The sequence below is a fragment of the Giraffa tippelskirchi genome, chromosome 5 (assembly GCF_054371585.1).
Source record: "Giraffa tippelskirchi isolate mGirTip1 chromosome 5, T2T-mGirTip1v1.2.pri, whole genome shotgun sequence".
NCBI lineage: Eukaryota > Metazoa > Chordata > Mammalia > Artiodactyla > Giraffidae > Giraffa > Giraffa tippelskirchi.
This window is the reverse complement of record NC_137279.1, coordinates 4,860,737-4,887,542: the sequence shown is the minus strand read 5'-3', so window position 1 is coordinate 4,887,542 and position 26,806 is coordinate 4,860,737. Positions and strand designations below refer to the sequence as shown.

Genomic DNA, 26,806 nt, shown 5'->3' with positions numbered 1-26,806 from the left:
AACCTTACCAGAGGTATCTGGAGATTGCTTATGAAATATCAAAAAACTTTAAACAAAAATTAGATCATAGTCTTAATGCAAAGGAAAGCTAACCTGAATACAGACAGCTGAGTTAAGCTGTTTATTGTTAGCATTCTTCAGAGCCACGTGACGTCTGAAGGCTCTTTGAATTCTAAGAGCAGACAGGTGGTAAAAGGCAGCTGCTGCGAAGTGAAGAAGCCGAATTTTGGCTCTCTGCTCTGAGATCTGAAGGAGAAAAAAAGATTAACAATCAAATAGTTAACTCTTGAGATGATCAACCAATGCTTATTTGTGTATATCTTCAATATCAAGTTATATAAATTAGCAATAGTAAGTTAACTTTTAACTATTAAAATTATCTACATTGTAACTTGAAGTAATTATATTCCTTTGCTGTTGTTATTCAGTCACTAAGTTGTGTCTGATTCTTTGTGACCCCATGGACTGTAGCACAACAGACTTCTCTGTCCATGGGATTTCCCAGGGAAGAAAGCTGGAGTGGGGAGCCATTTCCACCTCCAGGGGATCTTCCCGACCCAGAGACTGAACTCCCATCTCCTGTATCTCCTGCACTGGTAGGTGAATTCTTTACCACTGAGCCACCTGGGAAGCCCCCAGTTATATTCCTTACTATACAATATTTTCAATGGTGAAGCCCCTAACTGAGGGTATAGAAAGCAAAATTATATTTGGACACTTCACTCAAGAATTTAATTAGGCTACCCAATAGCAGCTAGTTAACGTTTAAAATATACTAATTATAACAGGAGAGGTCTGCTGCTGCTGCTGCTGCTGCTAAGTCGTTTCAGTCGTGTCCGACTCTGTGCGACCCCACAGACGGCAGCCCACCAGGCTCCGCCGTCCCTAGGATTCTCCAGGCAAGAATACTGGAGTGGGTTGCCATTTCCTTCTCCAGTGCATGAAAGGGAAAAGTGAAAGTGAAGTCGCTCAGTCGTGTCCGACTCTTAGCGACCCCATGGACTGTAGCCTACCAGGCTCCTCCGTCCATGGGATTTTCCAGGCAAGAGTACTGGAGTGGGGTGCCATTGACAGGAGAGGTCTAGGAATATTAAACTCAAAAAGGATTAGCATGTTCCAAACAGAATGGCTGAAGATGGTGATATTAAACCGGACAAACATTTGATCTGATTTCTCCAGTGTTAGGCAGTGTCACCATGTAGCAGACTCTTGGAGCAGAAGCTCCCTACAGGGGCCTTTGGCCTTCAGAGTTCCAGCTTATATCAATGAACAAAACACAGATTTCTCCTTTAATTTTTTTTTCCTGTTTGCCAGTGCTGCATATATAGGATGCCCAGGACATTATGAATACCCTAGGGAGGATTCTTCCCTGTTGAAGGTGTGGAAGTTATCGCAGGATGGTCTTACAATGTCCTGAGACAGTTGCCTGGTGGTAGCACAGGACGACTTGGATAACAACCTGCTTCACACGTGGAGACCTCACTCAGACTTCAGCTCCTTTGTTAAGATTTATTACACGAGAGAATCTATTTTGTATTTCTGGGGAGCATCTATGGGAAACAGATATCCTACTTAAAAATACTCACCCTTTTTCTTACAAGCCAACCACGCACCAGTGCTTGTAGGACAACTGTAGATTTTTTTAATTCGACATATTTCATCCTCTGATGCTTCCCAGCCTTCCTGGCTCGTATGTATTTCTGTATGGTCAAAGCAGCTGATTTCTGCTGGAGAAACACCTGCCTTGCTTTATATCCTCTGAAATTTGCTTGGATCAAACAAGCAGCTTGATGTCTCTGTAAGGAAAATTTGCAAGTAATGTTAACATATAGAAATAATACTTCAACCCACTGAAGGTTCTGGAATTTCTCAATGTAAAATAAAATGTACAATTATATTTTTTAGTTTAAGATGTCATATTTCATAGATTTCAAAACCCATAGAGGTCCATGGCTGAAAGTGAAGTATTATGGAGGTGTAAACCAGGAACATAGATACCAGGTACTCTTCCCCTCTCTTCCTCTTAATACTTTTCATTGTGAATGAGCAAAGGACTAATATTACTACAAGAAAAATGCATTTAATACAACAGTTAGTTACACTCTAGAGAAGAGAATGGACGTCATAAGCAGCTATGAGGGAAGCTGTCGGCTGCTTCAAGAACCGAGGTGTAGTCCCAGCCTATCTTAGATTCCTCAATTTCAGAACATCCTTACAATCAAATTCCAAGACATGTAAAATCTCTGGATTGAAACAGGAACTAGATTTGTTTTATGGCACAGACCCCCACATATTAGTTGAGTGACCTTGAGCAAATCCCTTTTTGTCTCCAGACCTTGCTTTACTCATCTATAAAATGGGAATGCTGACTATAACTATCTCATGAGAATCCCCTTAGTAAATATATAATAGAAGGTGTAATAATAATAGTGTGTAATAATCATACATAGTGAATATTACATGAATGTAAAAATTTACAAGTAAACCTTTAATTTCTTTATTAAAAGATCATAAGTACCACTGCTATTATAAAACTGATGCTAAATATTTTAAATAGATCACCAATTGTGGCTGAAAGAGTATGTGTTTAACTCATACAGATAGGATATGCTACATCTATTATGACTTTTTCCTAAATAAATCACTTCAAACTTGGGTTTGAGAATACTTTATAAATACAGGTACACACACACAAAAATATTCACAAACAGTATTTTTACGAGTGAATATAATTTTTAATTGACTGCAATTATGTGCTTAAAATAAATGTATAGTTAGGTCTTTACTCTTTTTGTTTTCTATTTTCTAAATAAACTGCTTTTTTAACACCTACTTTCATCGTTAAGGATCGTTCATGAGTTGTTCTTCCAGAGAGTACAGCTCTCCATCTTCTCTGAATGACGACTGCTGATGCTCTAACATTTAAAAACCTACAAAGCGATTATTGGAAAGCAATTTCAAATTAACTTATTCAGTAAGTATTTATTGCCCGCCCCCTATAAATACTAAAGGAGAAAGAAGGTATAAGAAAGGCAATGAGAGAATAAATAAAAAGTAGAAATGAGAGAATAAATAAAAAGTAGAAATGAGTAATTTATATTAGGTTCTAGCAATCAGGATGGTACAAACACACAGAGACACACACAGGGTAACACAATGCAAAAGAAATTTTACAATTTGCAATATTTCAGTGGTCAAGAAATATTAAGTTCTAGAATGACAAAAAATTCTGAACCGGATCAGAAGAAAGTAGGATTAGCCAGATCTAGACAAAAGCCTCAATAAAGGGGTGGTGGTAGAATGAATGGTAGAGAATAAAATCTGAGTCCACACTGTAATCAAGTCTTTAAGCAGACAGAGGTGGTCAAGAAGAGAGCTTGGGAGGGTGAACAGCATCAGCAAATGAGAAATGGACACTCAACTGAAAGAAAAGATGGGCACTACCAAAAGATCTAAAAAAGATAGAACTGGAGAAAAATTTAAAATGTGAAGGCTGGAGATTAAACTTTAACATCGACATAGCAGTAATAGGCAACAACTGAGAATGGGCAGGGTCTTTACCTGCTTGTTCACAGCTGTGTGGAAAAGATAGATGGACTAGGTCATGTAACCACTCTTCATGAAAATAAGGCTGAATGTCAACAGGAAAACTAGACTCTGGTTCTCAACAGCTGAGAGCAGCAACTACACGTTTATGTGTTAAGCCCGACTCTACCCCTGGAATTGATCAAGAAACGCTGCTAACATGAGTGCGCTCTCCTAAAACAATCTTTAAACCACGGATACAATAATTCATCAGTTCTGGGAACTGAAGAAAAAATTCTTACACTATGGAATAAACAATAATATGAACAATCTGGTAAGAGCTTCTGAAAATGTGTTTCTAAGAAATGAAGTAGTAAGAGGGAAATAGAATTAACATAGACAAGTCGGTAATTATATCTTCATTAAGGGTAGAGAACAGGTGATAATACAAGGTAAAAAAAAAAAGGAAAGAAATGCTGCCAATAACTACATCAACAAACAAAATGGACCAGTGGACTAACAAGGAAAACAACATTATTAGATCAATTTACCTACTTCCCACTCCTCCATCCCTACCCTTATCCTTAAGAACCTGAGTTAATCAAGTTTAAGTAAATACTTTCACATCACTTCATGGCAAGTAGATGGAGGAAAAGTGGAAACAGTGACAGATTTTATTTTCTTGGGCTCCAAAATCACTGTGGACAGCGACTGCAGCCGCAAAATGAAAAGATGTTTGCTCCTTGGAAGAAAAGCTATGACAAACCTAAACAGCATATTAAAAAGCAGAGACATCACTTTGCCAACAAAGGTCCATATAGTCAAAGCTATGTTTTTCCAGTAGTCACGTATAGATCTGAGAGTTGGACCAGAAAGAAGGCTGAGTGCCAAAGAATTGATGCTTTCTAATTGTGATGCTAAGAGAAGAGTCTTGAGGGTCCCTTGGACTGCAAGGAGATCCAACCAGTCCATCCAAAAGGAAATCAAGCCTGAATATTCATTGGAAGAACTGATGCTGAAGCTGAAGTTCCAAAACTTTGACCACCTGATGCGAAGAGCCGACTCACTGGAAAAGACCTTGATGATGGGAAAGATTGAAGGCAGGAGGAGAAGGAGCAGCTGAGGATGAGATGGTTGGATGGCATCACTCACTCAATGGACATGAGTTTGAGCAACTCTGGGAGATAGTGAAGGACAGGGAAGGCTGGAGTGCTACAGTCCATGGGGTCACAAAGACTCAGACATGACTGAGCAACTGGACAACAACAAGTGGATTATACCATTAAGGCTCTCTCTCAAAAAAATAAGACAATCTCAGAGATAATTTTGTTACAATAATGGAGAAAACATCAACAAACCATATAAATTAAGCATAGCAACTATTTAAAAGAAAAACCAACAAGCGGTATTATTTGATACACACACACACACACACACACACACCACACTGCCCTCTATACAGCTGACACAGTACCGTCTTCTCTGCTGTTGGGTGGAGAAGCAACGCTGAATGATTCTAACAGCTCTTAACACAGCCAGATACTCCTTACGTGCTTTCCAGCACCTGTACCAGGCTTGTATCTTGCAGGCAGCTTTCACTTCTCGTAAATATTTCCTGGCTTTGTGTCTCCTCCACACAGTCTATTAAACAAATAAACATAACAAATATGCAATGAGATGTCTAATTTTTTTTTTAGTCAATATTAGAAAACAACTAATATAAGTTCAGGCAGACAAACAAGATCAACCGCAGAAACGCCGTCACATCCTGACTCTTCTGTGCGGCTCGCTCACTCCTGACACGTGATTCCTCTGAGACCAGTGGGCTGATCCGTGCTTTTACCCTGTGGCTGGCTGCCGGCTAGGCCTCACACAACCCTAGCAAGTATTTAAGTTGTAAGATCTGCACAAAGCCTGGGAAGCCAGGTGTGTGCGCTGCCCTCACTTTTTCAGTCCTGTGAAGGAACAGAAAGGAAATGCACACGCTGATTCCGCTTCCAGGGAGAGGACGGGGATCTCCCTACCGCCCTCCCCACCCACCTCAGATGCTCCTGGGTTCAGGCCAGTTGGCCGCGGAATCCCAAAGTCCATCCACCCGGGGCCATCAGACTTTCCGATTCTGGCAACCCTGCAGCTGACTAAAAGCTTAAGTGATAGTTACAACTTCTTAAGTGCTTGGCGCTATACTCAGCGCTACGATTCCTTATGGTAACACAGGTAGATACAATTACCTCTAATTTAGAGATGAGGAAATGAAGGCCCAGAGGAACTGACACCAGTAAAAGAACTTGCTGGTGTCACAGGTAATAAGCGGCAGACCTATCTTATTTAATCTTGACAAATATCTTGTGAGATGATAATTAAGCTCTCTATTTCACAAAACAGAAATTAATGCTAAGAGACTTGTTACTTCATAGTAAGTGAATAGAGTCAAAATCTGAACCTGAGTCTGATTTCAAAATACCTACAACAAATATGATAACTACCTCCTACATGGGGGTCGGTTTCTAAATTCAGTTGACAGGCGAGAGTGATATGTATGGCCAAACTGACTCCCGTGGTGTCCTTGACTCAGAGTATTTCTATATGGTTTTATGTAGACAAACATCCCCTAGTGGGAACCAGGTATCAGTCTTTTCGTCACCTTGGCCTTAAAGGTGGCTTGGCTCTATTTAGGCTCCATATAAGCCCAATCCCATCCTCCGCTCACGAGGACCCTGAAGATCCTGCTGTCATTGCCCTGTGTTCAGTGTGATTCACTTTCCCCAACCTACTGCCCGTGGCTTCCTGACTGGCCACGCGTAGCCTAGTCCATCTTCCACATTCCTGCTTGAGTAATTTTTTTTTTTTTTGGCCACACTGCAGGGCAGGTGGGATCGCAGTTCTCTGACCAAGGATTGAACCTGTGCTCCCTGCATTGGGAGTGCAGAGTCTTCACCACTGGGCTGCCAGGGAAGACCCTGCCTGAGTAATTTTAAAAAGATAAACTAGGATTCTGGTCCTCTCCTTAAACTCATCTAGAACTTCTTTAGTCCAGAGGATGAAGACTAACCTTTTTGTGTCTTGCAGAGCTGCCCACCTCTCACTCCAAGGACTGCCATCTTGGTCTCAGATCGCCTTTATCACACAGCTGTGCTCACTCTCAGTTTGGAGCTCCACGTTACCTCCTACAGCTGGAATACTCCTTCAGCATACTAGGCTATTTCCTTCAGCTTAAGCTTAACTCTTATCTTAAACCCCACTTATTCCAAGAAGCCTTCTCGGATCACTGGGTACAGCTTAGGTTTCCCTTCTCTGTGTTCCCAGCCACATACATTTCTCATTCTGTATTATGATGAAGAAATTTCCATATATTGACGTATGGGGAAGTCATTCCGGCTATCACATGATTTAACTTGAACTTTATGTTAACTAGAACAGCCTGTTTTGTGGCCTATTAAACATATACTGTATATCTGCTTTAGCTGTTAAAGAAAAGAAAGCATTTAAAAATCAAAATGGATTAACTGTGGTTCAGGCGTCCGAAATGGAGCCAAGTGGCCATCGTGGATGTGGTCTGACCTGTTTCAGCATCACTGAGAACTTGAACTTTATATTAAACTCAAGGACACCACTAGCTGTTCTCAAAACATATAAGGTTGCCAGCTGCAACTATATGGTCTCAAAGTCTCTGCTTTTAACTATGCAGTCATAACTTTAGTTTAGGGTGATCATGTCCAGAACAATCTCGTTCTGTACTGTCTTGGGTGGATAATTATTGGCACCTTTTACCCAGCTTCAAAAATCTTCCATTTTGGAAGGTAAACAAAAGGGTTACATAAACTAACTCGTATTCTTTATAACCTGCTACAGCTCATTTTGAAAATTCTAAGAGATACTGGTCAAAGGATGAATGAAAGCTTTGTATTTAAATACATAAATACCTGGATTTTTATGGTGCTATCTTTAAGTTTCTGAAACTTCCGTTTCTGTATAAATCCTTTCACTCTAGCTTGAATAATGATTACACTGCTCCTCATTTGTAAGTAAAGTTCTCTTTGATGTTTTGCGGGCAGAAAGGCTCTGTGGTGATTCTGCAAACCCACTGCTGCTTCTCTGTACAGTAATAACTGTTTTCTGCTTTGCCGTGTCCTGAAGCACCACTGTAACGTGAGGGCCGCCCTTTTCTGCTGAAGGAATCTTCTGCGATGTACGGCCATCTGAAGGAAGGACTGAATTAGCATGGCAGCACGCTTCCGTTTTTCCAGTCTTCTTGTGACCATTTTACGGAAAGCTTTTTGAACTGTGACTGCAGCCTTTCTTTGAGAATCATGCTCTGTTTCCTGTGAAGGGCCAACCAGAGAAGCTTTATACAGCCCTTGAGCCACAAGTGCTGGACTCTGGCCAGCTTCATGCCAGCTCTCAGTCCTGTGACAGTAGAATGCAGGCTGGGTAGCGGTAGCGGGGGCTGCCATCTTTTTGTTGGGCATGGTTTTTAATTTCTGTCTAACTTTCATGGCTCTAAAAGCAGCCTGAATAGTTCGTACAGATTTCTGAATGGCTAAAAATTCCTTCCTCTCCATTTTCACTCTGGCATACAACCTGTAGTAACTCTGTATGACAACAATTGCTCTTTTCTTGGCCTGATAATCAGCTGTGGCCCGGTGCCTTCGGTAGCATGACTGAATTCGTGTGGCAGCCAGATGCATGCGTTGGATACCCCTTCGTGCCTTAAAGCCTCTGTAACAAGACTGGATACAGATAACTGCCTGGGTTCGCACTGCCATTAGTACTCTGTACCTTCTTTGAACAAAAACTACCTTTGCCCTAAAGTGGAGATAGTGCTTCCGTGTTTTAAAGGCTCTAAAATGCTTCTGAACAGTAATGGCAGCTTGATGCTGCCTTTCCTGAATCAGTCTCCTTATGACCATATCCTGAAAGTCAGCTTGGGCACAGGTTGCTGCTTTGAGTGCATCGTGTTGAAGAGCTTTCCTTTTACTCACTCTATATCTTTCTTGTATTACTTTTGTAGCCCACTGAAGCTTTTGGTAGAAAACATGTTGCCTGTACATTCTGTACGTGCTTTGTATTATGACAGCAGCTCTGTGCTTTTCGCTTAAAAGCTGTCTTGCTTTCAGCCCTTTATATGCAGCCTGAATGACCACTGCAGAATGCCTCCATCTGATATAAAGTGTTCTTTGCAGTTTTGCAGCTCTGTATGCCCGGTAACGCTGCTGAATGAGAACTGAGGCGTGTTTCCAGGTCTGAAAGGTCAGGCGTGCTCTGTGCATTCTGAAGGTTGCCTGGATGAGGGCTGCAGCCCTGTGCATCTCCCGTAATTTCTTCTTCACCATCTGTCTTCGGTAAGACGCCTGGATTGTAATGACTGCCTTCTGTATCTCCAGGAATCGGTGCAAGTGATGTTTGGCACAGATGGTGGCTCGGTACTTCCTCTGAACAAAAACAGCAGCTTTCTTGAGGGAAAGGAACCTTTTCCTCATCACTATAGACCTAAACCTGCTCTGAATCAGGGTCGCGGAAGCATGCATCCTTTTCAGACGTCTTCTGATTCTCATACCCCTGAACGCAGCCTGGAGGACCAGCGCAGAGTGTCTTTGCTGGAGGTACTGTCTCCTCTGCAGGCGTGCAGCCCGGCCTGCCCGGAATCGCTGCTGGATGACCTGCGAGGCACGCCTCCAGGCCTGGTACCTCGCACGCGCACGGTGCCTCCTGAACGCGGCCTGGAGGACCGTGGCCGCCCTGTGCATCTCCTGTATCTTCTTCCTCACCATCCACCCCCTGTACCAGGACTGGATTTTGATAGCTGCCTTCTGCAACCGGAGCTGTTGTAAGTGATGCCTTGAGCAAACCTTGGCACGGTATTTTCTCTGAACCCACACGGCGGTCTTCCTGAGAGACAGGAATCTTCTTCTCCTCACCAGAGTCCTAAATCTCCGCTGGATTACGGCTGCAGCGGCGTGCATGGCTTTTAAGCGTCTTCGCGCTCTCATGCCCCTGAAAGCAGCCTGAATGCAGATCACGGAGCGTCTCAGCTGGTTGTACCTTCGCAGTTGTGCGTTCCTTTCCCTCCTTGCCCGGTACTTCTGCTGCACTGTTTTCGTCACCTTCTTTAACTTATTAAAATAGGCTTGCTGTCGGCGCCCCCTGAAGTGGGCCTGGATGAGCGTGGCCGCGGTCCGCATCCTTCTCAAGCTCTGTCTAACTCTTGCCCCTCTGAGAGCAGCCTGGAGGAGGGCAACGGCTTTCAGAGTCGTCAGGTACTTTGCACGCTGAGCTCTACCTTGGCAGTACGCTCTGTACCTTACCTGAATTACTACGGCTGCCGTTCTCATTTGCTGATACCTCCTCCGTGATCGCTGCATTTTGAAGGCAGCTTTGATGAGAGTGGCTGCCATGTGCATGCGCCGGATCTGTCTTCTTGCTCTGAGTCCTCTATAGACGGCCTGGATTTTCAGTGCTGCCTTCTTTACAGCAAGATATTCCTCACGCTGACGGCCTGCGAGCTTAGCCGCTCGATACCACCTCTGAATGACGACCGCAGCTGCTCTGTAGCTGGCGTACTTCTTTCTGGCTTGGTATGCCCGGTATCTGGACTGTATGGTGGCAGCTGCCTGGTGCATCTCCTTCACTTTCTTCCTCACTCTCATACCTCGGAGAGCTGACTGTAGGATTATTGCAGCTGCTTTGGTTTTCAAAAACAAATGATGCAGTTTTCTTCCTGTACAATAAGCCCGATAATGCATTTGAATTAGACGAGCCGCTTTTTTCATGATTTCCCACCTCTTCCGCTGCACGTACATTCGGTAGTAGGCCTGTATGATGACGGCACATCTCTGTTGCTTCTCAATCCGCCTCCTGGCTGCTCGACCCCTCCAGGCGGACTGGAGCCTCACTGCCGCCAGGCGCAGCGTCTTGTACTCTGTCCTCTGCCTCCTCCCCGCGGCACGCGCTCTCAGATACTGCTGGATCACGGCTACTGCCATTTTTAACAACCTGAACTCCTTCTGGACCCTGGCCATTCTGAAAGCAGACTGAATCTTCACTGCAGCTTCATGTTCCCTTCTGATCTGCTTCCGAACTTTCCAGCCACGGTAAGCGGACTGGAGAGAAATTACAGCTGTCCTTGTTTTGAAGAACTGGCTTCTTATGGCAGAAACGGTCTTGTGTGTCCTGTACCATCTCTGAATCTTGAGCGCAGACTGAAGCACGGATTGATATTTCGTTCTCTGACGATAGCCTCTAAAAGCAGCTTGAATTTTCAGAGCAGCTGCAGATTGCTGTTGGAGCTGCCGGCGGACCTTATACCCTCTGTAAGCAGCCTGCAAGCAGGTCACGGCTCTTCTGACTTGCTGGAAGTGCTTCCTCTGCTGGGACTGTGCTCTGTGCGCACGATAGTAACGCTGAATGACAACAGCTGCTTGATAGACTTTCAGGTAGTCCAGCCGCATCTTTCTCATCCTAAAGTAAGACTGCAGCGAAACAGCGGCTTTTCTCTGCAGCCTCATCTGCTTCCGAACCAGGTACCCTCTGAGGAAAGCTTGCAGTTTGATGTAAGAGGCCCGCAGGTGTTCTTCTCTCTGCTGTGCAATTGCTCTTAAATGTAAATATTGTTTGCGGGCTTGCTTCATCCTGACAATGGATTGTAACTTTACTGTAGCCTTTTTGAGCCTCAGAAACTTTCTTTTGGAAGCATAAGCCCTGTAATATGATTGAATCTTTACAACGGATGTGAGGATGTGAAGAAACTTTTTCCTGGCCTGCATTCTCCTGCATGCAGACTGCAGGACAATGACAGCAGAACGTGTCTTCTGGTATGAGGCCAGAACTTCCTTGGCTGAGATGTAAGCTCGGAAATGAATCTGAATTATGAGGGCAGCTTTCTTCATCTTCTGGTATGTCTGTAATTGTTGACGTCTCCTTATGTGTGCCTGCAGCCTGATAATGGTTTTCTTAAGGTTTAGAAATCGGAGTCTGTCCTGTCTCATTCTCCAGTACGACTGTAAGACACGAGCGGCCCTGAGCTGCTTGCATAAGTTACGTGCTCTCCTTCCCCTGAAAGTGGCCTGCAGGCGGATGGCTGCAGCCCGTTTCTGCAAATAGCCTGTGCGCTCAACCTTTCCTTTCACGTATGCTCTGTAGTGCTTCTGCAGAGTCAGGATAGACCCTCTGGTCCTTGTATACAACTTTTGGGCTTGAAAGCACCGAAATCTTGCCTGAATGATGACAACACAAGATCTAAGGTGAATGTACTTCCGTAATTCTCTGTGCATCCTATACCAGGATTGTATGACCACGGCTGCTCTTTCTTCTTGAGTGTGTCTCTGGACACGCCATTCTCTGAAAGCTCTTTGCAATGTTATGGCAGCTTTTATTTGTGATTGCCTCTTATGTTGCCTCCATCTCCTGAATGCAGACTGGATTACAAGGGTGGATGATCTTAGCAGTTCATATCTCTGTCGATCCTGCTTGCTTCTCACATGAGCACGCCAGCGCCTCTGAATTGTCACAGTAGCCCAATGGTATCGTTTGTAAGAAGCGACAGCAATGATCATTCTTATCCTAGATTGCAGGATAATTGAATAATATTTCAATTTCAGAAACTGCTTTCTAGTGGAATATCTTCTCCAGTGTCTCTGAAAAAAGTAAGAAAGGACAGAAAATAAAATAGACACAACTTTCTATACTTAAGACCTTTGAAAGTATCACTTTTTCTAACATTTTGCTTAAAAACAAACATATTAAACTTAAAAGCAATATATTTTTGAAGGAGATACTTGTCTCTTTTGTTTATAGTTTTTTTCCTATGTTGATACAACTGTAGCCAATCCAGAAATCTGTCTCGAAATACTAATGATATTTACGTGGCATTTGTACTCAGGAGACATAAGAAATATAAATAAGTTTATGTTATATTAGAATAACATACTAGAAAAATAAAACTATAGCAATATTCTGCTATCTATTGATTCTAAGTAACTTCCTATGAATATATCTCTGGTTCTTATATTCTCCCATCTATCAAGGTTGATAAGATATCTTATAATGATTGGAAACTGTTCATAGGAGGAACCATGTATTACAGGCCTGGTAATGTTGCCTTTGTCAGCATTCAGTTCGGTTCAGTCACTCAGTCATGTCCGACTCTTTGCGACCCCATGAATCGCAGCACACCCGGCCTCCTTGTCCATCACCAACTCCCGGAGTTTACCCAAATCCATGTCCATTGAGTCAGTGATGCCATCCAACCATCTCATCCTCTGTCGTCCCCTTCTCCTCCTGCCCCCAATCCTTCTCAGCATCAGGATCTTTTCCAATGAGTCAACTCTTCGCATGAAGTGGCCAAAGTATTGGAGTTTCAGCTTCAACATCAGTCCTTCCAGTGAACACCCAGGACTGATCTCCTTTAGGATGGACTGGTTGGATCTCCTTGCAGTCCAAGGGACTCTCAAGAGTCTTCTCCAACACCACAGTTGAAAAGCATCAATTCTTTGGCTCTCAGCTTTCTTCACCGTCCAACTCTCACATCCATACATGACCACTGGAAAAACCATAGCCTTGACTAGACGGACCTTTGTTGGCAAAGTGATGTTTCTGCTTTTAAATATGCTGTCTAGGTTGGTCATAACCTTCCTTCCAAGGAATAAGCATCTTTTAATTTCATGTATGGTAATGGACCATACATGGTCCCTACAGTCAAAGCTATGGTTTTTCCAGTAGTCATGTACAGATGTAAGAGTTGGACCATAAAGAAGGCTAAGAGCCAAAGAATTGATGCTTTCAAATTATAGTGCTGGAGAAAACTCTTAATAAGAGTCCCTTGGACAGCAAGGAGATCAAATCAGTTAATTCTCAAAATCAACCTTGAATATTTATTGGAAGGACTGATGCAAAGCTGAAGCTCCAATACTTTGGCCACCTGATGCAAAGAGCTGACTCACTGGAGAAGACTGATGCTGGGAAGGAGAAGGGAGCAGCAGAGGATGAGACGGTGAGATAGCATCACTGACTCAATGGACAGGAGTTTGAGCAAACTCTGGGAGATAGTGAAGGACAGGGAAGCTTAGCATGCTGCAGTCCCTGGGATCACAAAGAATCAGGCATAACTTAGCAACTGAACAACAACAAATGTCAACAAAGAGTTTTGAGAAATAAGCGAGCCAGATCACTTCCTGAGTCAGTATTTTCATTAAGAATAAAATTTAGGAATTATAGTTACATGGTTAAAAAGTGTAATTCTGGAAAGACTTGAGGAGTAAGAAGCCATTTGCCATCTGCTTCCTTCCCAGCACCCCCTGTTCCCTAACCCTGTAATTATCCCAGCAATATGCAAGCTGTGAATTCTTGAGCAGATCCTGGCTGCTGGTCATCAAGCTCTGGACAGTCAGCTCTAGCTGTAAGACGATTCTTCTGTCCAAAACACTCCAAATATTGCTAAGATGGGGTGGGAACTAATGGAAGGATTAAAAGTCTCAGATAAAAAAAATCAAAGATACAACTAAGAACCAAATGGGACTATCAGAACCACAAAACACAATAACCAAAACAACAACAACAAAACCTCACTGGGATGGATTAATAGTGGAATGGAGATGACGGAAGAAAGAGTCAATGAACCTGAAGATCAATGCAAATTATCAATGTGGAACGAGAAAGGAAAACAAAATGAATGGGGAAAAAATTGTCTCAACAAATACATCCTTCAATAGGCAAATGGATAAACAACCGTCATACATCTATAAAATGGAATGTCATTCAGTGATACGGAGAAGGCAATGGCACCCCACTCCAGTACTCTTCCCTGGAAAATCCCATGGACGGAGGAGCCTGGTAGGCTGCAGACCCATGGGGTCGCTAGGAGTCGGACATGACTGAGCGACTTCACTTTCACTTTTCCCTTTCATGCACTGGAGAAGGAAATGGCAACCCACTCTAGTATTCTTGCCTGGAGAATCCCAGGGACGGCGGAGCCTGGTGGGCTGCCGTCTATGGGGTCGCACAGAGTCGGACACGACTGAAGCGACTTAGCATTGGCAGTAGCATTCAGTGATAAAAAGAAATAAGCTACTGAGGCAGGAAAAGGCTATTTAAAATTAAATGTGTATTTGTGAAGTGAGAGAATCTATCTGAAAAGGCCATATATCTCTGAATTCAAACTATAGGACATCCTGGAAAAAGCAAAAGTAGAGACACAGTAAAAACATCAGTGGTTGCCAAAGACTTTGAGGAAGGGTAAGAGATGAATATGTAAAGCAGAGAGGATTTTCAGGGTAGGATTTTTGTCAAACACATAACTATACTAAATAAACAGTGAAACCTTTGGAAACTAAGGACTTCAGTTAATTATAATGTATCATTGTTGGTTCATAAATTGCAAACACTATACCATGAAAAAAGAAAGCAAAGCAACAGAAATGATAAAATGTGCACTAGTAGAATATGATTCTCATGTACTCCTTAAAACTTTATTATGATTGAAAGCAAAAATTATAATATTGCCTGATGTGGTTTCAGTTGTATGTAAGTTTAGTAAATAAAACTGCCAAAACATAAAAGTGAAGGAAGGGAGCAAAGGGATCTAGACTGTGATTAAGTTTTCTACATTCCATTTAAAGTGATAAAGTACTGATTCTAAGTAAAATAAAAGTTTTTGTACTGAAATGCCTATACCAACCAAAAAACAAAACAAAGAAAAAAGCCAAAAACACCACCACAAACAAAAAGACAAAAAACACAAAAAAATCTCCCAAACAAATCCCTGTACAAAGGGATAAAGTAATAATTAAAAAGAAAAAAGAAAAACAAAATGAAACACTAAAAAGTATTCAAATAACTGAAGAGACAGGAAATGGGAAAGAAAAGAGTGAAAGAAAGCTAACATTCAGAAAATAAATGATAAAATGACAGACCAAAGCCCAAACATATTGATAAATATCTGAAATATAAATGGCCTAAATTACCAATTAAAAGACAGAGATTTTCAAAACATAAAAACTATATGCTATCAAGACTTTAAGCCATATATAATGATTTAAGTAACTAATAAGTAAAATAAGGGAAAAAAAATATACCCTGCAAATGATAATCAAGTGAAAGCTGGTGTGGTTATAGTAAGAACATGCAAAGTGGACTTTAGAACAAAGAAAATTATGAGGGATAGAAAGGAACAATACACAATAATAAAAAATTCAACTCATCTAGAGGACAGAGCAATTCCAAATGTACACACCTAACAAAACATCTGCAAATACATGTAGATAAAACTGAAGAAGGAAAGACAATATTCACAATTATGTTGGAGACTTAAATACCACTCTCTTGGCACAAGAATAAATAAACAGAACATCAGTAAGGACAAAAATGAACTATCGACCTAACTGACATTTATAGAACACTGCACCCAACAACAGAATACACGTTCTTTTCAAGTACACAGAACATTCACCAAGGCCAAGGACCAACTTTTTCTGTAAAACAGTTACAGACCAATCACTGACAAAGAACTTGTATCCAGTATACAGAAAGAAATCTCAAAACTCAATAAGATTAGCACTCAATTATAAAAATGGTCAAAAGATTTCAACACACTTCATAAAGAAGATGACTGAAAGGCAATTAAGCATTTGAAAACATATACATAGCCTTTGAGAAAATGCAAATTAAAACCAAGACACCACTACACACTTATCAGAATGGGTGAAAAGCAAGTGGTCAGCGTTGCTGAGGATGTGGAGCAATTAGAACACTCACACACTGGGGGTGGGCGTGCAAAATGGAACAAGCTAGTCTTATTTCATCTGATCCCATACAGACGGTTTGGCGATGTCTAAGCTATGGTTTTTCCAGTGGTCATGTATGGATGTGAAAGTTGAACGATAAAGAAAGCTGAGCCCCGAAGAATTGATGCTTTTGAACCGTAGTGCTGGAGAAGACTCTTGAGAGTCCCTTGGACTGCAAGGAGATCCAACCAGTCAATCCTAAAGGAAATCAGTCCTGAATACTCATTGTAAGGACTGATGCTGAAGCTGAAACTCCAATACTGTGGCCACCTGATGTGAAGAACTGACTCATTGGAAAAACCCTGATGCTAGGAAAGATTGAAGGTGGGAGGAGAGGGGGACAACAGAGGATGAGATGGTTTTCACTGACTCAATGGACATGGCTCTGAGTAAACTCTGGGATTTGGTGATGGACAGGGAGGCCTGGCGTGCTGCAGTCCATGGGGTTGCAAAGAGTTGGACACAACTGAGCAACTCAACTGAACTATAAAGGTAAACATATACTTACCAAATGACCCAGCAATCCCACTCCTAGATATTTACCCTAATGGAATGAAATCACCTAAAACTGGAAACAGTGCAAATATCCTTCAACAGATTAATATATAATCAAACTGCGGCACATCCATACAAAGGAATACTACTCAGCAATGGAGGAGAATAAACCACTGATATATGCAACAACGTGGATGAGGCTCAAAGGCCTCCTGCAGAGAGAAAAAGAGCCAGTCTCAAAAGCTTACCTATTGTAAGGCTCCATTATGTGATATTTTTAAAAATGCAAATCTACAGTAATAGTGAACAGAGCTTGGTGCCTGGGTGTGGAGGAAGAAGGGACCACAGAGAAATGGAATGCAAAAGTTCTTCTGGGAGATGGACTGTTCACAACCTGTGTGTCTGTTTAAATTTGTGTAACCACACACCAAAAAAGACATGCACATTGTACTGAGTGTTATTAATAATTTGAAAATTAAAATTTTAATTTTGATCTGCATAAAGTTAAAATTTATTAAATTTAAATTTTAAAAAATAGATACTATATCTAAGAACAGGTAGAGGTATTTAAGACTTCTTGCACCAGATAATAAAACCATTTTAGGAGGCTTTTAAAGAAGGCCTGAATAAATAGGTATTTATTAATACCATGTTCAGTAGCTAAAGATATCAGTTCTAACTAAACTGACATTCAGTTAAAACTCAAATTCTGATATTTTTTAAACTTCAGATTCAAAATTTGTAAGAAAATGCAGAGGACTTAGGATAGCTAAAAACTTCTTAAAGAAAACAATAGACGTGTTTGTCTACCAGACGTTCAGATTTCTTGTAAAGCTGGAGTATATGGCTTGATGGTAGACAAAAAGAACAGTGAGATAGAAAAAATTCTAGAAACAGAACGATATGTGTCACAATCCTTGCTAGGGGAATTCCCTGGCAGTGCAGCCGTCAGGACACTGGCTTCCACTGCAGGGGACGAGGGTTCTGTTTGTTGGGGGGCTAAGATCCTGCGTGCTGCAATGGGCAGCAGAAAGAAGACTTGATGTGCACTACCCAAAGTACAGCAGTGAGGCGAGTGTGGCCGTTTCAGTAAACTGTCACTGAAACGATGGCCATCCATACATACAAAAAGAAAAATGGTCCCTAGCACAGATCATATGCAGGAATTAATTTCAACAGAGATCTAAATGTGAAAGACAACACATTAATGCTTTCAGAATAGAATATAGTGTAGGAGAATATCTTCAAGGTCTTAGTAGTTACAAACAAGTACTCCTCAAATGGTTCAAAAAAAACAAAAAACAAGACACAACCCACTAACCACAGAAGAAAATTAAGAATTTTCACTGGAAAGATATAAAACTATAAATAATGGTCTGGGAGAAGATATATACAACATACATATCCATCAAGGACCAATAACCAGAATATGTAAAGATCTCACACAAATCCACAAGAAGGCAAACAGTCAAAATAAAAAATGGAAAAAAAATATCCTTGAAAAAACACCCCACAAAAGATTTTCAATATGAAGAGGTGTTCAATGTCACTCATTATCAACAAAATGCAAATTAAAGCTATTCTGAGATACCACCACACACTGACCAGAATTACTGAAATTAAAGAGATAAACTCTAAGTATTTTAAACAGCGGGTGGTCCTATAACCACCTTAGAAAACTCCTTGTCAGTATCTACTAAAACTGAAACACATATGCCTTAAGGCAAACAACTGTACGTAGGTATGCACTAAACAGAGTGTATATATTTCACACCAAAAGGCACGTTCATGAAACCTTTGGTTATACAGCTCCAAACCAGAAACCCAGATATCCATCAGCAATAGAACAGATGAATAAATTGTAGGATATCATACGCTGGGGAAGATTGATGACAAGAGAAGAAGGGGGCGACAAGGGATGAGATTATTGGATCACTGACTCAGTGGACATGAATTTGCACTAACTTCAGGAGAGAGTGGAGGACAGGGAAGCCTGGTGTGCTGCAGTCCATGGGGTCTCAAAGAGTCAGACATGACTGAGCAACTGAACAACAACAATAAAATGCAAAACAAACAAGACAGCATGGGGTGCAGAATTAAACTGCTCCCTCTGTCAGAGCAAAGTAGGTGCTTCGATTTGTTTGATCTTCATGTTGAACATAGCCAAGAGTTTTACATGTAGTGGGGAGATACCAAATATTTGTTAAAGTGCTAGATAAAATATAGAGGCCTAAAATTTAATTTGAAACTTTATCATATTTTACTCTCTTAAAAATGTCATTAAACCTTTTTAAATCTAAAAATTCAGAATAACATACCTGAATAATAGATGCTGATTTACTGTGAACTTTTTCTAGTTTTTCCTTTTTCAACATTAATAGTTTTCTCTTTGCTAAGATTCTTCGCCAATATTTCTGAATGACCAGTGCTGCGCTAACCTTTTTTTTAAATCGTTGTTTAGTGAGAAAATTGATTATAGCTGATTGAATAATTCTTGCAGCTTTGTCTCTCTCCTAAAAGAAAAAAAAAAAAAAGAAGGCAAATGTGAATTAAACAATCACTTGATACCCTAAGGTATTATTTGTAAGAAGTCAGACTGGGCTTCCCAGGTGGTTCAGTGGTAAAGACTCTGCCTGCCAATGCAGGAGACACAGGAGATCTGGGTTTGGTCCCTGGGTCAAGAAGATCCCCTAGAGGAGGAAATGCCAACCCACTCCGGAATTCTAGCCTGGGAAATCCCATGGGCAGAGGAGCCTGGAGGGCTGCAGTCCACAGGGTCACAAGAGTCAGTGACAACTGAGCAACTCAGCAACAATAACAGTTTCTCAGACTATGGTGGAGTGAACTCATGCTTGATTTTTGGGAAAGGGTTTGCCAACAAAGGGCAATATAGTCAAAGCTGTAGTTTTTCCAGTAGTCATGTTCAGATATGAGAGTTGGACTATAATTAAGGCTGAGCGCCAAAGAATTGATGCTTTCAAATTGTGGTGCTGGAGAAGACTCTTAAGAGTCCCTTGGTGAGCAAGGAGATCAAACCAGTCGATCCTCAAGGAAATCAATCCTGAATATTCATTGGAAGGACTGATGCTGAGCTGAAGCTCCAATACTTTGGCCACCTGATGCAAAGAGCTGACTCATTAGAAAAGACCCTGATGCTGGGAAAGATTGAGGGCAGGACGAGAAGGGGACAACAGAGGATGAGAAGGTTGGATGGTATCATGAGTCTAGACATGAGTCTGAGCAAACTCAGGCATAGTTGAAGGACAGCGAAGCCTAACATGCTGCAATCCATGGGGTGGCAAAGAGTCAGACACGACTGAGCGACTGAACAAAAAAGTAGGAGAAAAAAGAAAGGAAAAAGAGACTCAAATAAACAAAATGCTTTACAGTATAAGAAAGTATTGGTTTTTGTTTTTTTTAAAATTGGATGTACTGTGTTTATTTATTATTAATGTGTATTTACTTATTTGGCCACACCTCACAGCATGTGGGATCTTAGTTCCCCGACCAGGGATTGAACCCACACCTCCTGTATTGGAAACTAGGAGTTTTAACCGCTGGACCACCAGGGAAGTCCTGGAAGTGTTTTGCTGCAATTTGAAGAAAGGAATTCACAAAAAAGAGAAAAAGAGGCAAAATATCCTCTTTTACCGCCAGAATACACTGTGGCTTTAAGTATAGAGGCTCGAGAGGACAGAGCTCAGGGCTGTGACACGTGGTGTCAGGACTGCCTGCAGTGTCAGTGTCCGAGGAGGAGCTGGCTGCCTCGGGAGCTCCAGAGGCCAGCGCCCTGCACATCTCTACTTCTAACAGTGAATTACAGTGAATAGTAACAGGTTAAATGCCAGGTATCAGGCATGATTCTAAACACTGCGAGAATGAGCCATCCAACCTCACAACAACCATGAGAACAGATGAACCGGCCCTACCCCCATGGCCGTGAGGAAACCCGGGCAGGGAGGTCAAGTAGACAGCCAGCCGTCCAGGGGTCAGCCAGCCAGGATTTGACGTAGGCAGTCTGGCTCCAGAGTTCGTGCTCCTAATTACTTTGCTGCTCTTTAAGGCTAGATTTATTACTTCACTTCACTTGAATTAGAAACGGGAGTATAAATTATTCCTCTGGTGGAACGGAACAACTTACGGGCTGTCAGATGACCCTTGGTGTTGCTGCGTGGGACAGTGCCCTGTGCGAGGGTGGGCTTGGCACAGAGATTAGCTGATTGGTGATTGGTGATTAGCTGATGCTGATTGGTATTTAACTGCAACCGGACAGCACACAGCATGAGAACGCAACCAGGGAAGGGTCACATTGCTGCTCTGAGTCTGGCCACCACATGTGAAGAGCCCACTCATGGGAAAGACCCTGGTGCTGGGAAAGACTGAGGGCAGGGAAGGGGGAGACAGAGGACAAGATGGCTGGATGGCATCATCAGCTCAGTGGATATGAGTGTGAGCAAGCTCCAGGAGATAGTGAAGGACAGGGAGGCCTGGTGTGCTGCAGCTCATGGGGTCGCAAAGTCAGAAGGGACTAAGCAACTGAACAACGACAACAAGGTCTGAAACGGTGCAAGAGGATAAATGGTATGATATGAATCGCCAAAATTTAGCCACTTTACAGGTACTAAGAACTTTATCATAAATACATCGTAATTCAGAACTAAGGAGCAATCCTGGGTGAAATATATTTCTGAAATACCTGCTAAGATTTTTTAAACGTGAATGCTTCTTTTGCTTTCTCTGAATAAATACAGCATTATTAGTGAAAAGAGTAGAGGATTAAAATAGTTTATTCAGTTTGACCAAGGAGACCATTTCTAATATTGTTAAAAATGACATTTTTTCCAAACTCCAAAAAACACTTATTTTATGTTAATGCAAAATTCATACTATCAGGGGCACAGAGGGACAACCCGTCTCCCTGTACTCAGGTCCTAAATGTTCTGAGAAATTAAGCGATGGAACCCAAAATGCCACTTTTAAACTAACAAAGGATAACCTGGAAGACAGTTTCACGGCAGACAGAATGAGCTTGGCTAATCAAACTGCAGAATCAGGCAGGTGACACCCAGACCAGAGAGGCACTGATTGAGGGCAAGCCTCCCAGAGCACAGCATGAAAAATGAAAGGAAAGCTTCTGTTTCCTGGAGACACGTCAGAGTTCAAGAGGAAGGAGGGAAGAGATGAGTCAGACAACCCCAGTTTACTTTTCACAAATTCACAATGTGCATAAGTTATTCCATGTCCCCTGGAGCAGAGTGAAAGGGAGGACAAAGCCTGGAAAAAAGATCCAATGAAGGAAACATTGGAGATTAGGGAGAAATATCATCCCCTACTCAAAACACACACAATCATGAAAATTACCTTGGTAATTTCCTATGTCAGTAAAATGTAAAAACGATATCAAGACTCATTCAGCTGATATTTTATGAATAATTTACATTATAGTATTTCATTATTGACTGGGCTTCCCAGGTGCCTCAGTGGTAAAGAATCCACCTGCCAATGCAGGAGATATGAGAGATGTGGTTTGGAACCTGGGTTGGGAAGATCCCCTGGAGGAGGGAATAGCAACCCACTGCAGTATTCCTGTTTGGGAAATCCCATGGACAGAGGAGCCTGGTGGGCTACAGTCCATTGGGGTCTCAAAGAGGTGGACACGACTGAGTGGCTGAGCACACACATGCTTCATTTTTGAGGAGTACCTCACAGTGTTTTAGGTCTTTTCTTAGCTTATATTGTCTCCAAGTTGTTTGTATAAGTCGAGCGGCTCTCGTTTCTTTACGAAGATCCAAAAGCCTCGCACAAAGAAATGACAAATAGGTAATCACCACCTAAGAGAGAACATAACAGATGGAGATGGAAGTTTCTGTGAGACAAAGAGCATGAAACGCCCTATCATCCGAGACTCTGATAACTAAGAATTATTACTGTTAAGGAACTTTTACTTTACCTTCTCATCAGGGATTGTGTTTGACATATCTGAGTGATGGATCATGGCAGGTATTCCACCAAGGTCTCTAGCTGCAGATCTAACCAACTGAAAATTTTCCTTTTCGTTTTCTAGGAGTTCTTTGTATAGTTCTGAAGTATTTTCTGCAATGCAAGTAAAACAGAGAGATCAGATTAGACTGCGATGGCCAGAAATCAGACAGGCCAATGAAAACACTGGAGAAGTAAATTCAGTAAAAGGGACTAACCCTGATCAGGTGATTTAAGAGACAAATCCAGAAAACTTCCGTCAGATTCAGATGATGAATTCAGCACCACGGAGCCAGTGTGTGTGCACTCCACAGTCTGGGTGGTTCGCTGACAGATGGCATCAAAAGGAACATAGCAAGGATGGTAGTGGTGGATCAGGTAACACAATACCCGGCCGTCCGAGAAAGACACTGTGAAATTCTCCACCTGATGAGAAATATCAGAAAAAGAATGGACTGTATTTAGGTAAGAATACAGATACTGACAGTTTTACAGTCCATATTTCCTTTTAATAGACAGGATTAGCACGCTAATTTATAGTAGCACCTAGTATAATACCACGTGTATGCTCAGGTGTATCTGACACTTTGTGAACACATGGATTGTAGCCTTCCAGGTTCCTATGTCCATGGAATTTCCAAGGCAAGAATACTGGAGTGCGTTGCCATTGCCTTCTCCTGGGGATCTTCTTGACCCAGGGATCAATTCCGCGTCTCCTGAATTGGCAGGCAGATTCTTTACTACTGGGCCACCTGGGAAGTCATACTGTCTACTACCACATTTACGGCCAAATTCTCACCTCTAAAATATTATATTATTGTGCAGGGCTGGATAGCGTTCATCAAAAATTCATGTCCTTCCCAGACTCTCAGGATGTGACCTTGTTTGGACATAGGGTCACTGCAGATTTAACCAGTTAAGATGGGATCACACTAGAGTAAGATGAGGTTTTAATCTGATATGACTAGTGCCCTTATAAGAAAGGGAGAGAGACACAGAGACAAGATACGTAGGGAAAATGCTGTGTGAAGACAGGCAGTGAATGGAGTGCTGTGTCTACGGGCCTAGGAGAGCCAAGGGACTGGAGTCAAGAGAAAGGCAGGGGACACAGTACTGCAGTACTAGGGTCTTTGGGGCTCTCTAGTACTTACTTAAAACATAGACGATCATATATCTGACAGTTCTTCTGTTTTACATTCCTTACAGGATATGTTATTCACGTGCATCAGGACCATTTATTTTCATGTATTTATACTTAAACATACATTTCATATAGCAATGCAGGATCAATCTAACAAATGATTATAAAAGACACGACTCAGACTATTTCCTCCCTCTCTACTCAGTGGGGCAAAGTTCTCTATGTCCTTTTGTGCATGGTGGGTTTATTTGCATTCACCTTTGTAATAAGCGTTTCCCTGGTGGCTCAGACAGTAAAGAGTCTGTCTACAGTGTGGGAGACCTGGGTTTGATCCCTGGATCAGGAAGATCTCCTGGAGAAGGAAATGGCAACCCACTCCAGTATTCTTTCCTGGACAATCCCATGGACCGAAGAGCCTGGCGGGCTGCAGTCCATGGGGTTGCAAAGACTCAACTGAGCGACTTCACTTTGTAATAAGGGTATGATCATTGGCGCCCCAGTTCTATGGAAGCATCTTCTTTTGAGACTACCAACTTAGGGCACTTTTTTTCCCCAGTGAGACATAAAATAATCACGCATTACACGATTGGTGACAGATTTGATGAAACTAGGTATGTGACGGCACCCTTATTCATTACAGGAAAAGTTTGCTTGTACATATTAACTAGGAGGGGGTACATAACTGACTCGCTTTGCTGTATGGCAGGAATGAGCACACTATAAAGCAATTATACACCAATAAGAAAAAAAAGAAAAAAGGAAATTCATCATCATCATTATTATAATTTTTAATTGGTATTAACACCATATTGTTTATAATATAAATTATATTAGCATCTGTATTATCATATAATAAATCTGTACAATAAGCTGTATCATTATAGTTATATAATTGTTATGTGTTTATATATTAATATATACATATATAAAATACATCATGTAAAAATATTTGTATAAATAATATCTATAGAGTAATAAAATTCTACTACCTTATATTACATTAAAGAAATTAAAGAAAATATTTCATGCACTGTTTATTTGATTTTAACCAAAATTTGCTTAAAGAAATTAGGCTAAAAGAAAAACACAGAACTTACTTTCTTATTATAGAAGCCACAGACAGCATTTACCCAATCCATCAGTAGCTTTACGCTTTCACTGTACTGTTCAAAGGGGCCGCTGTGCCTTTCGTCCCTTCTTTTACTGACAACAGCATCAGGGCGGCATGACAGTGCAGACACTCTTCCCTTCATACTCTGTGTGTTTTTTAAAAAGTCAATTTCTTCCTTTAACTGATCTAAATTAAGGGAAATATCCACCTGGAATACAAAAAGAGGATAAATATCATACTTTTCATACATTATTTTTGACCCACAAAAGTTCAAGTCTGCTCCTATCAATATTTTTTTAAGGCAAACACAGTCTACAAGGAAGTCATGGAACGTGTAAGTGCTTGAGCTCATGGGATCTGTGTTCACCTAAGTCAGGGATCCCATCTCGTCTGTGTCTGATCAGTGGGAACCCTTAGCTCTCGTCTCCTCCCCTGTACAGACATGACAATAGTGGCCTGCTGGGGGCGCTGTGAAGGTTAGATTGGAGAGTGCATAAAGCCCTTAGTGCAGTTCCTGGGACAGAATACGTCTAGCTAGTAACAGCTACTACTGCTGGCCTTTATTTCACACAAAAGACTTTTATAAATCAATATTGAAAACTGACAAAAAGTACAAAATGTACCAAATGTACAATACCTGAAAAGCCAACGCTATCTTCCAAAGCAGCGCCAGGGTTTTTTCTCTGTGTCTGTCCACAATATCCTTAGACAGGATTGCATTTCCTGCAAACGGAAAGAGTCTGTTAGCACAAAGTACGTACAACTTGATTTTCAGTGAGAAGAAAACTTTTATCGTTACTTGGTTTTTACCATGCTCATCATTCAACTGAATTCCTCGTGATTTAAGAATTTCAAGAACGATGTCAACATTGTGCATCTTTTGAAGACGACTTATTGCAGGAATTCTGAGTTTCTTTGAGAGATTCCAGTTTTGCGTGAGAAGTTCCATAGTTCGCCTAACAATGAAGGGATTGCCAGACGAAATTGTTAAGATAAAAACATGCAGGAAAAACTAGCCTCATTTAAATAATCACCCATATCAATCTTCCAGAGTTAAAGAGTTTTAGGTTAGAAAGATCCCAAAACGTTATCTCAAAACTGTTACTCCATAGTTAAGTAAACAGAGCTATTTCTCATTTAAACCTGGGGGTTAAGGTCTACGAACAGAATGTAAGAACGGAAAATAAGATGCACACACACAAATGCACACAGAAACAGGAGAACAAGGTTATGTGGGGAAAAGAAAGGAAAACGGACGTTGACTGAAGAATTCCAGTATTCTTCACATCAAGTAAGCGCTTTCTTTTCTTATTTCAGTCCTTTCTTTCTTATTTTGTCCATGGCATCTTCCACAGTCGGGCAATTATTATCCCATCTTTGGCAGATGAAGAAACCAAAGCCCAGAAAAGTAAAATAAATTTCCCATGATCTTGCAACTAGTAATGACAGGACTAAGATCAGAACTAAACCACACTTTTTGCAGTTTCCCAAGCCATTCTCTTACCTTTATACCAGGTAAAGCAAAAATGTTTGAGTGCTTACCATAAAAAATCATTGACACCACAGTTTAAATTCGAACTCCTAATATCATCTAGTGTTTTACACTAGACAAAAATCACTATTTCCACAGAAAAATCGAGCCCAACTAATGACTGTATCTGGTTAAAATTTGGCAGACTTGTTTACAGAACCATAATTTCTGAAGTTTAGGAAGCAACGTAAGATCAGTGTAGGCCAACCCCTCAATCAACGTCTGAAGCATTTCTGCAACACTAGACT

At 41.4% G+C, this 26,806-nt stretch overlaps 1 protein-coding gene across 5 annotated transcripts in view; it reads right to left on the bottom strand.

The window, feature by feature from the left end:
* The window catches only part of ASPM (assembly factor for spindle microtubules), an 80,745-nt gene that overhangs the window by 29,116 nt on the left and 24,823 nt on the right, over nucleotides 1-26,806 (bottom strand). For 4 of the 5 annotated variants that reach the window (XM_081495293.1, XM_081495296.1, XM_081495297.1 and 1 more), the window contains exons 11-22: nucleotides 25,838-25,983; nucleotides 25,665-25,750; nucleotides 25,014-25,235; nucleotides 22,994-23,201; nucleotides 22,747-22,889; nucleotides 22,499-22,627; nucleotides 19,115-19,309; nucleotides 7,449-12,158; nucleotides 5,000-5,166; nucleotides 2,834-2,930; nucleotides 1,587-1,796; nucleotides 94-246 (exon numbers count right to left, since the gene is read on the bottom strand). In XM_081495293.1, the coding sequence (XP_081351419.1) occupies nucleotides 94-246; nucleotides 1,587-1,796; nucleotides 2,834-2,930; nucleotides 5,000-5,166; nucleotides 7,449-12,158; nucleotides 19,115-19,309; nucleotides 22,499-22,627; nucleotides 22,747-22,889; nucleotides 22,994-23,201; nucleotides 25,014-25,235; nucleotides 25,665-25,750; nucleotides 25,838-25,983 (6,466 nt within the window). The remainder of the gene's footprint in view (nucleotides 1-93; nucleotides 247-1,586; nucleotides 1,797-2,833; nucleotides 2,931-4,999; nucleotides 5,167-7,448; nucleotides 12,159-19,114; nucleotides 19,310-22,498; nucleotides 22,628-22,746; nucleotides 22,890-22,993; nucleotides 23,202-25,013; nucleotides 25,236-25,664; nucleotides 25,751-25,837; nucleotides 25,984-26,806) is intronic. The other variant, XM_081495298.1, reaches the window with a different exon arrangement.